This window comes from Condylura cristata, unplaced genomic scaffold (assembly GCF_000260355.1).
Source record: "Condylura cristata isolate star-nosed mole 26May11 unplaced genomic scaffold, ConCri1.0 scaffold00020, whole genome shotgun sequence".
Classification (NCBI taxonomy): Eukaryota; Metazoa; Chordata; class Mammalia; order Eulipotyphla; family Talpidae; genus Condylura; species Condylura cristata.
The window spans coordinates 25,610,457-25,621,593 of NW_004567121.1; the positions used below are offsets into that span (position 1 = coordinate 25,610,457).

Consider the following 11,137-nt stretch of genomic DNA (forward strand, 5'->3'; position numbering starts at 1 on the left):
CAGAACTAAGTGCAGGTAAAAGCAGGCAGCAGTTCATTGAGTGAGCATTAGGAAGATGCAAACCAGAATGAGATACCATCCAGAATCTTAGACAACAACATGCCCCCCTGTGTGAAAAAGGAACCAGAAAAGAAATGGTATCCACTGGGCCAAGCAGCTTGTAAGTTTCTTGAGCTTGGATTTGTTTGTGTTTGTTACAAATTTTAGTTAAATGGTTTTGTTTTTTTTTTTTTAAGTCTGATTCATCCATTCAATATTTATGGAGCAGTCACTTTTTTAGGCACTGGGTATTTCAAACAGGGAGGTTTCTAAATATACACCTTAACAGACTTGTCTACATGTGTCCACAGGAAACATGTCCAAGAATGCTTATTCTGGCACTGATTGTAACAGCAAAAAAAGAACAGAATGTGGTAGATTCATAGGGTGGAATCTTTTTTAACAAATAAATTATTTAGATAATTATTTATCTAAGTCATGATAAGGATAAGACTCAAAAGACACTGATCATTTAAGTTGCAGAATGATACACAGTATCTTTCATTTATATGGAATTATAGCCACACAAAAGGATAGTATGTGTTATTTCCAGGCATTCATCTGGCATAAATCATGGTAATGATATGGCCTGAAGTAGTCACACTAGATATAAGATAATGGTTGTCTCTGGGGAGCAATGAGAATGGGACATGAAAGAAAAAAGGACTTCAGTTTTATGCTTAAGATTATATTTCCTTCAATAAAAAAAAAGAGCTAAAGGAAAGATGACAAAATGTTAGTGTTTGTTCACTCTGACATGGATATGCATGATATATATGCTCACTGTCACTGCATTTTCTGCATTTTTAAATAACTTTCCATTACAAAAGTGAAACGCTCTGGGGGAAAACACACACAATAACAATACTGATGACAAACATGCCTGTGACAAAGATGAACAGATGAGGCTTATTTCCAGAAAAATGAAGGACATGGGGGACTTCAACAGTGAGAGACACATCATTTTCCTGGACTTGAAGATAAAATATTTAAAGCTTTAAATCTCAATTTTCCTAAGAACAATTACTTAAAATAATTTCAATGCTAACCAAAACCTCAGCAGGGTTTATTTGTTAGAGAATAGAGACAAAATTATGCTACGACTCATTTACGCCGAAGTTTCTCAAACATTAAAGTAGGAAGGAATCGCCTAGGGATCTTGTTACAATGCAAATTCTGATCCAGTGAGTCTCAGGTGGCACTGGGACTGCATTTCTAACAAGCTCCCAGTGATGCCAATGCTATTAGACTGAGCCACACTTTGAGTAGCAAAGTTCTAGAAAGAAAATGTAAGAGAAATAAGCCAGAACAGTTGGACCAAGAAGAATAAGGGCCAGAGTGGTGGTGGGGGAGTGGGAGTGGGCACAGTTCTATAAACACTAACGGAGCAGCTGTGCTTCGGCAGGGACAGAGGCAGGTCAGGACAGCCAGCAGCAGTCCGCTCAAACAACAAGGATAGTGTCACACTCGTGCAGAGCTTGTAAGTGCCAGGGACTACTCCGTGCACTTTACATGTACTACTTTGCATGTATTACCGTATGCAGCAGGTACTATTATTCTCATTTTTATCCAAGAAGAAACAAAGGGATAAAGGAAATAAGTAATCTGCCCAAGATTACAACTGGTAAGTGGTTGAGTCGGGATTAAACCACACTGAGCGATCATCTTAACCTCCACACTGTGCAGCACATTTACCAATCTAACTACAACCAAACTTTAAGCTTCCCACAGCAAAAAGAAAAGTTAATCAAAGGAAAGTGGGGTCGAGGGTAGAGGGATCATGTACCCCTGCAAATCAAGGTGGAATAAAGATTACTCTGTTCTTCCACCTGAAACAAACAGCAAAGCTAAAGGAAACAGGGCCTCCCTGGTGGCATCAGAGGCTAAGTTTCAGCACGATGAAGCTGTCCACTGCAGCACGGGTTGATCCCCAGCTGGGAGGCGACACACAGCAGACTCCTCCTGTCTCACCTGCTGCTCCCCTCAGCAGCGTATTTCAGTACATCTGCCTGTTCTGTTCTTCTCCCCACTTTGTCTCTGGTAAATCCTCCCACTCCCACAACTGTACCTCTGGCCCACACCCCAGTTCTTGTATCCATAAATATTAAAAAAAAATATCTTTATAAAAAAAAAAGTAGAGGTGCACAGTTTCCAAGACACTGGATATCGGTCCAGGAAGACAGAGGTCCCAGCAGACAGGAGAACAGGTGAGCAGGACAACGGCCCTGGGAGTTTCGGGCCATGGCACAAGGGGGGAGCCAAGAGAAAGGCCAGCAGACTCCTTGAGTTAAGGGGACAAGGCTGGGAGCACGGGAAACCAAGGCAGCGCAAGGTTGCAGGTAGAGCCCCAGAGGGGAGACAGAGACCCGCAGAGCCGAGGAGGGCCCTGGAGTGTTAACACACGCCTGAAAGGGAAGGGACTGGAGGGACAGGCCCAGCACTCACAGAGATAGCAGGCAGTACCTGTTCCCACCAAAAAGGCTGGAAATAAGTTCACGGGACACTGGGTAGATACTTCATGGTGGTGAATAATTAGCTCCCTGGAGCACTGCTTACAACTGCCGAACAAGTCATAAAAACGAGACCGGAAGGGGTCAAGCTTTTCCAAATAATTTACCTGCATCCAAGAACACAGCTCAAGAAGATTTACAGGAGCACAAAACATCTGGGGCCCACCAAGGTCAAATCCACAGTGTCTGCCATCAGTCAAAGGCTGACTGCCAGGCCTGGATTCTAACAGAGTACATACAGGGATGGAAATATAAACCTGCACAGATCACCAACAGGTGTTTCTTTATTAACTTTTTTTAAAAGGTAACGAGACATGCAAAGAAAGGGGAAGAAAAGACATAGTCAGGGGAGTAATTAACCAAAGCAGACCTAGGATAGATAAACTATTATAATAAACCAAAAAGGACATTAAAACTATTTTAATCAGTCACTAAGACTACTTTTTTTTTTAAAACTCTTAAGTGTTCAAAAGCTTAGAAACATAGACAATACCAAAAAAAAAAAAAAAAACTAACTTTGGAGATATTTGGAAAACTACATTTCATAAGGATGAGCTCGTCAGCTGATCAGACATCTCAGGACAAAAAGGTAAATGAACTTAACAGCAACAGAAGCTACATGAAATGAAAGACAGGGGCAAGGGCATTTTTAAAATATGGAAAAAGTTTCAGTGGATTGGGAGACAAATTCAATCGTCGTCTAGGTCTAGTATCTCTGTACCTGGGAATCTCTGCGGGGGGGAGGGGCAGGAAAAAATATCTGAAGAAATAACAAGTAAGCAAACTGGTAAAACCGAAACTCACAGATCCAAGAAGCCTCACAGAGCCCAAGCATGGAGCACAAGTGAAGTTACATGAGTACACAGCATAGCAAAACTGCTCAAAACCAGTGATAAAGAAAAAATGTGAAAGCATCCAGAATTAAAAAGGCATTTTTCATAGAGAAAAACAAAAGATAGCAGATATCCCATCAGGAACAATGCAGTGGAAAGACAGTAGAAGAACATCTTTAAGTACTGAAAGGAAAAAAAAACTTTTTCTACACTTGGCAAATACATTTAAAAAAAAAGGCTGAAAGGATTTAGACATGTTCAAGGAAACCCTTCACAAAGGAGAAATCTGGATCTACACAGAGGAATGAAGAGGGCTAGCAATGGTGATTGTGTGGGTAAAATAAGATTTGTTATTACAATTTAAATCTCGTTAAAAGATAATTCACTTTTTGTGCGTTAAGCACACTAGAATACATTCTGTGCAAACTGACTCTGAAGACATGTCAAGCCAAAGACCAAAATCTTTAGGCCAGAGCATAGTCTGCAGGCAACACTGAGGTGCCTGTCTGCGCTCTGGCTTTAATCTCAATCTCAATTTCATTTTGTTTGTGATTAAGGCATTTCAGGGGATCAGGCAGGGCTGGACAGGCTGTGTTTGGGACGTGCGAGGAGCTCACCGACCAGCAGGGGGCAGTGTTAGACACCTCGGCGCAGAAGCAATCACTAACATGAGGATGTTGGCTTGACTCAGTGAGAAGGATACAATTCAGAGACATCATTTAGCAAAGAGAGGTGAAAGTCTGGGGGTGCAAGAGGCTCTCTAGCTGTTTGGAGGCCCAAGTGCAATACAACAGAATCCCTACCTCACTCTCATCTCCCTGCTTCGCAGGACCTATGAGTTGCCGCAAAATGCCATCTTTAGAAACAGTACAGTGAGTGTTGGGGGGAGCAGCTGGACTTCCTTAGGCATAGATCTCCTGGAGGCCCGCTAAGACGGTGATAAACCCCTTCAGGTTGGGGAAGGCATCCAGACACCTGGTCTCAAACATCAGGAGTTTGTCAAGAATGTCATAAGCCAGGAAATCCACACAGCTGTGCTTCTCTCCTGTAAACCAAGTCTTCTTCCCCAGAAACTGGAGCCATGCTTCACCATTTCAGAGAGTCCTTTCAAGTTACTTCAGCTTCAGCTCTCAAAGTCAGGGTTGTAGCAGACCCTGGCCAGTTGTCCTGGGCTGCCAAAAGCTTCTCCAAAATGTCCATGTGAATCTTCTCTGTCTCCCACACACGTTGTGCACAGGAATGATGTAGCAGGTTGCTCTGGGTGAGCTTTTGAGCCCCATTAATTAATAGGGCAGAGTGGGGAAGTCCAGGCCCAGCCACTGGCTTGTCATAGTCAGGAGCAGCACACACTTCTCATCCCCAAGAGAGAGTCTGTGCTCCGGCAGAGGGCGGGTGGGCCGAGCCATCCCAGATGTCCTGGTAACCGAAGTCACAGCCATGATGCTATTTGGCGTTCTGAGCAGAAAGTCCTCTGCTTGGAAGGATTTGAAATTTACCCTTGGACCAGGGGCAGAGTGAAAGTCAATCTTCATTTTAATAGCCCCCATCTCATTTAAAATAAAATACACATTCCTTAGGAAGGCGTAGTGACCTGCACCCCCAGCCCTACACTTCTCCAACTGCACCTCCCACCATTCTCCCTTCAATATCCCAGTAGCTCTGAGGACAGAGCAGGCTTTCTGGGACTCCAGTTTCCTAGTCTCGCCCGGAACACTTCTTTCCAGGCTCTTCTCATGCCAGCTCCTTCTGACTCTGCGGGTGACCACCCCCTGAAGTATCCCCTCTGCCCTGCTTGCTTTACCCAGCCCCCTCCCTGTGAAGTGTCTCTTCCCCACAGAATCCTTCATAACCTATTGCATCTGTGTCTTGCTTATTTACTTGTTTGTCTGTTTTCCCTACTCGGATGTCTGTCTTGGTCACCCAGCTATTCAGAGCATCTAGGACAGTCCTTAAGACATTACAGGCCCTCAATAAAAACTCATTAAATGCAAGTCTTATTTTCAGAAGACACTGTCTACAGCATACTAAGAAGAAAACAAAAATGACACTGAGGTATTAGTGAAAAAACTAGCAATTCGTAGCCTAAGGAAGCACAGACTAAGTAAAAATATTTAAATTATCTTTGGATACTTGAAGGCTATCATGAAGAAGTGTTTGATCCATGTGTCAAACTCATACCAGGCATCCAAAGTTTAAAGGACACATATTCTAAGTTCAAAATACTTTATATATTTATATGTTAGATCTATATTTAAATATTTTAAATACTTAAATATCACAACAAAAATATTTTTTAACTTTATTTTTTTAAAGATTTATTTATACATACAAAACTGGGGTACAGGCCAGTCACCCGAGACAGAATGGGGAGCAGAACAGGCAGACTGACTGAAATACACTGCTGAGGGGAGCAGCGGGCAGGTCAGAAGAGGTCTGCTGTGCCATGTGGGTCACCTCCCTGGCTGGGGATCAAACTTGTGCTGCAGTGGCTGCAATAGCTTCACAGTGCTGTGCTTTTAACCTGTTGCGCCATCAGGGAGGGCCCACAACAAAAATATTTTATTACAACTGAAATGTTTTAGCAATGAACAGACCATTTCATTAGTTCCCGCTATTGAAGACATCCAAATGGCCCAGTTAGGTTATTAATGAGAAAGCCTAAAAAGAGAATTTCTATAGTGGGAAAGGACAAGGGAAAATTAAACTACAGGTTCATTCATATACTAAGAATCTACAATTTAAGAGTATAGGTAATGTTTAATTTCAGTTACATGTGGTGCCCAATATCTGCTAGCACCTTGCACCCAATGATTTATCCAACAAACACTTGCTGAGCAAAGCAACAAATGGTTCTATTAGCCCTAACAAGATAAACAAAACATGACTGCTAGTCCATCCCAGCGGGTGCTAAGGAAATAAGACAACTATGACTCAGGGTGAATGAGGGTTGAGGGCAAAGTATAAAATGCTTTCATTTAAGGTTTTTTCTGCATAACTGATTTTGTTCTGAAAATAAACCCAGACAATTTTGATAAGAGCTGCAAATAACTCCTGGGAGCTAGACAAAGGTTTTATGTAACACTTTGTAACACTTCAAGGTTAGGTGCTGTGGAACCTAAACACCCAGAAACAGCATACCTGGAGATGAGTCGCTATTAGGATGGCTATGAAGAAAAGAAAAATTCCCAATCCAATAGTTTAATACCTGCTAATATTTAAAACTGCATTAGCTCTACTTCCGAACACAATTTGAAGCAATGACCCAATATTTTTTGCCTGTAAAACTCTAACTTAATTAGAAATGCAACAAATCTATCATTTATCTCCTCATTTTCTTTTATTCCTTCCCCAACAATGATGTTGGGGAAATACATCCAAATAGATAAAACCCAGAATACTTCTACATTTACATTTCATAGAGGAGATTTTAATGAACTAATTTAAATCTGAGCCGATCTCACCCCTCAGTCTAGGAAAAGGTCTCTCGCCCCCTATGCATAAACACATGAACTTATTTCAAGTTTCACTACATTTTATTTCTGTGTAACTTGATAATTACAATGGGAGAGAATCCAGATAGGATCCAAATTCGTTTCCCCTGTGTACTGAAACACATGACTTGGTATACTGTCACCTAAGTTCAAATCATTTCAGCAACGAGTATTTGGTTCGTTAACTAGAATCCTAGTATCTCAAGAGACAGCAGAACACTTAGAGACAGAACTTTTAAGTCATTTTTTTTAGCACATGGCTTTTTAGCAAGTCAGCATATTTAACAACAACAAAAAATACATCAATAGCAGAATAATGCTGGATGGCTTAAGCACCATTGCATTCTAAAAATAATTATCTTCTGAATCCATCATGATGCTTAAAATGAACATTTTTACATAAATGCAAAAATGCTGATAGCAGAAATAAAATGTTTAGCTTAAGAGGCAGAAAAAGCAATAATTTTTGAAAAAGAAAAAGGTTAGCAATTTTATAAAAATCATAGCAATGTCTTTAGGTATAACTATGCATGCAAAAAAGGGCTTATACGCAAGTCAAGTTACCAGCTCCCAGAAAATAAACACAGTTACCCGACGTACCACAGTCCGAAGGCATTGGTGCTGCGGAAATGGAAAAGACAACTGGTGTTTCGGAACCTGGAAATAAAAATGGGTATCTTCCAATCAATGGGTATCCTTCTAATGGAGTATCTGGAAGGTCCTCTATGGTCATTTTCTAGGAAGCCACCTTTAATGAGAGGGAGGGAAACAGCTATTATGTTTCTGTGCAGCTTAGAATGATGTCCTTCACACACATAAAGTGTATATTCTTTTTAATAGCTGACCTACTGACAGTTTTGCTCCTACTGATATTTTTAACTCCAAGCTTCAAGGACCCCATTTAGAGGGAAAGGGAAAGGGGGAGAAAACTTCCTTTTAGCAAACTGTTGTTAAATGAAATGTATTCCTTCACACTGCCTCTTACTGGGCATAGGTAAAGGAGATCTTTTTATTTTTTTATTGAGGCAACATTGACTTCTAGCTGTATATGTTTTACGAGTACAGATTCACACTTGAATGCTGCCACACAACATGCAGTCTTTTCAGACAAAGCTTGGGATAATTTTTAAAACTAGGTACTTGCCAGTAATAGGAGAAAGCATTAAAACACTGAGCTCATCTAATAGGTGATGCTATTCTCTCTTCAGTAACACACATGGATATGTCATGCCGTGTACCCTCTGCATACAAATAATCTAGTTCAGAAAGTTCTCATTACTTCCTAACACACCCCCCACATAAAACTAAGACCATCCAGACTTTGTTTCACTTGGCCACAGGATCTAAAACAGGAGCTATTTATCCTAACCTAGTAGAAAAATAAAGGCCATGCCCTTAAAGCCACATGACTTTTCTGGAAAACAAGCACTTAAAACAAACTTTTCCAAATGAGAGAAGCACTGAAGCCCAGTCCGAACACCAGAAACAATGGAGAAAACAAGGCTGTGACACTAAACACATTCCGGTTTCTTTTGCACCTGCTCTTTAGAGTCTGGAGTATTATGATATGCTATCACTGTTTCTAAATATAAACAGGAATTCATATTTTAAAAATTAGTTTAGATTACTTCTGTACACCGACTAGAATTTTAAAAGCCCGCCGACAGCTTGCTCCGGCAGGCCACTCTGTGCTGGAAGCCACGCAACACGGCCTCCTCTGCATGGGCTAACCAACTCCACATCCAGCCAGATCAGCTTCCCTCCAGCACCACCAGCTAGCTGGCTCTTTTCAACTTGGTTCATGTTTTCTGAAGACCAGCAGGAACTAGTAAAGAATAAGCGGTTTTCTTTTTGTCTCCCAGAATGCATGTTACTAGGGACAGGAATACTGTATATTAAATAACCAAATCCAGTTTACATTAAAGGTATTCTGGTTTTCTTGAATGCTAAATGACTTGCCACAAATACACCCAGGTAACTAAAGTCGAATTCCTCAGACTTTGATTTATGTAGGTACCCACCCCAAAATCAAGTCAGAACAAAGCAATAGTTCACATAGCCTAAAGTCTCTTGATGTTCTAGCCTCGCTGGTGCACACAAAATAAGTGTGAGTAGACATGCCCTCTAACTTCCTCAGAGCTGCTCCAGGATCACTTCACTGGGGCCAAGAGACTTCTCAGATCGACTAGGGATGTGGGGTGTAAGGTGACATCCTTGAGCAACTCAATGGGAGACCTAAGCTCATCCACATGACTGGACTCATGAGGTCCTTTCATTCGACTTCAGTAGTTTTGAGTGTTTACTTGCATGAGGCTCCAAAAAAAAAAAAGTCATCTAGCCAAAACATATCTCCAAAAATCCATTTATTTGCTTTACATGAAATCTGTTGATTAACTAAACAAGTATTTATAGTCCTGATACTTAGTTAGCCCTGAGCCCTAGAGAGAACATACAATACGCCTACCCTCTTGAAGTTCACTTTGTCTTTCAACAAATATTAAGGGTGTTTCTCACTAAGTCCCAGGCTTAGCATAGCAAACAGTAAAGAAACTAGACACGCCCTAGCCCTCTTGTAGATTACAGCCCACTGTAGGATTCTGACAAGAAAGCTGCAATTACTGGATAATTGCAATAGGTGATGTGGCCCAAGAGTGCTGGGTACACTGAGAGCAAAGATTCAAGAGAATATGTGAACGCTTCCTGGGGGACAAATAACTGAAAGCTGCACTGCCCAACCAGGTAGCTACTCACCACAGGTGACCACTTAAATTAAATTAAAGGACTTGGTTCCGCCATGGCTGTAGCCCCATTCAGGCTAGAAGCTGCCAGAACGAACAGAGCAGTAAGAAAACTTCCAGGCTGCGGAAAGTCCCCTGAAGAGCACTGAAGTTGTTTTCCAAACAGACTCCACCGGGGAAAACAAGGCTGCCTGGACAACAGGCAAGAGCAGCAGTTAACAATACCCAATTAGCCAGGAAACAGGTTAAAGAGAGCTGTCATTCCAGGAAGCCCCAAGTTACGGACTTAGGTTGAAACAGAGAAAAGAGCTGAGCTGATCCTGCAACATAAGATTACTAGTATGTTTTTCACCACTGAGGTCGTCAATAAGCAACAGAAGAAACCATATCAATAAATACCACTTGTTGTAAAGACTCTGCTGGTGGGAACTGTATCTGGTAAATGAGAAATGTCTGAAATACACCCTATAAATCCTATGGCAAATCTCCTATAAAATATAGTCATAACAAATGTATTCATTCACCGCAGATCAAGTTCCAATCTGACAGCACAGGTAGTTTATATCAATGAAGACATTTTAAAACGCTTATTTATGTTAGCAAAATAAGACAGAATCGGGCGGTTTTGCACCATAAAACCGTAGAAAGCTAGACTTCTGCCATTTTCATATCATCTTTCCTTCCATAGAAGCCATTTGTCCTGCACCACGTGATCACCATTTAGAAGACTGATTTCAAATGGTGGGGAAGATTCATAAATGACTAATGTTCAACGTGAACGTGAAGTACAATTGAAGTATCAGGTACATGTTTCAACGAAGGAGTTTTGTGGGTTTTTTTTAATTGACATGTTTCAGATGCATCCTTTATACTATGATGCAGCTACCATATGAGCCACCCGTCTAGCTGGGAATATGTGTCAAGTTACTGCCATCCTCTGAAACATGTCAAAACATTGTCTCAGAACAGTTTATGCCAACTTGCCTACAGAATGAACACACCTCTACCTCAAAGGATAGTTGACAGTATAAGCTCATCAACCTAAGTCACCAGCATGAGGTCTTGGCGCCTTGTGTCCAACTTCCTTTACCAAGTCCCACAATTTGGAACTAAGTAATCTTGGGGTAAAAAAAAAAAAAAAAGACTGGAAGCCGAGTCATGTGATTTAGCTCTAAATTCCCAGAGGTAGAAGGTTTCTCAAACAATTTAATAAGCAAAGGGAAAGAGAGCTGTCATTCCAGGAAGCCAGGCTGCTCGGGGCGCGCAGCTCACCAAAGCGCACGCAGGCACTCGCAGCGCGCCTGGGCGCTCAGGACTGGGGTGACAGGTCGGGGACCCCAGCCAGTTCCGCGGGTGGGTCCGGCGCGCCCCGCACACCCGGCGGCATCGCTCCTGAAGTTCAATCACCGGTGAGCAACAGAAAGCAGAAGCGCTCACGCCTGCCGGCGGGCCGGGCCGCCCCAGCCCGCGTCCCCGGAGCCGCCCTAGGGGAGGCCTCCGGGAGCCGGAGACACCCGCACCCCCTG

At 42.0% G+C, this 11,137-nt stretch overlaps 1 protein-coding gene across 2 annotated transcripts in view; it reads right to left on the bottom strand.

Moving 5' to 3' along the window:
* CLIP4 (CAP-GLY domain containing linker protein family, member 4) overlaps nucleotides 1-11,137 on the bottom strand; it is a 77,142-nt gene that overhangs the window by 41,439 nt on the left and 24,566 nt on the right. For both annotated transcript variants that reach the window (XM_012727555.1, XM_004686037.2), the window contains exon 2: nucleotides 7,474-7,621. In XM_012727555.1, the coding sequence (XP_012583009.1) occupies nucleotides 7,474-7,606 (133 nt within the window). In that variant the 5' untranslated portion in view covers nucleotides 7,607-7,621. The remainder of the gene's footprint in view (nucleotides 1-7,473; nucleotides 7,622-11,137) is intronic.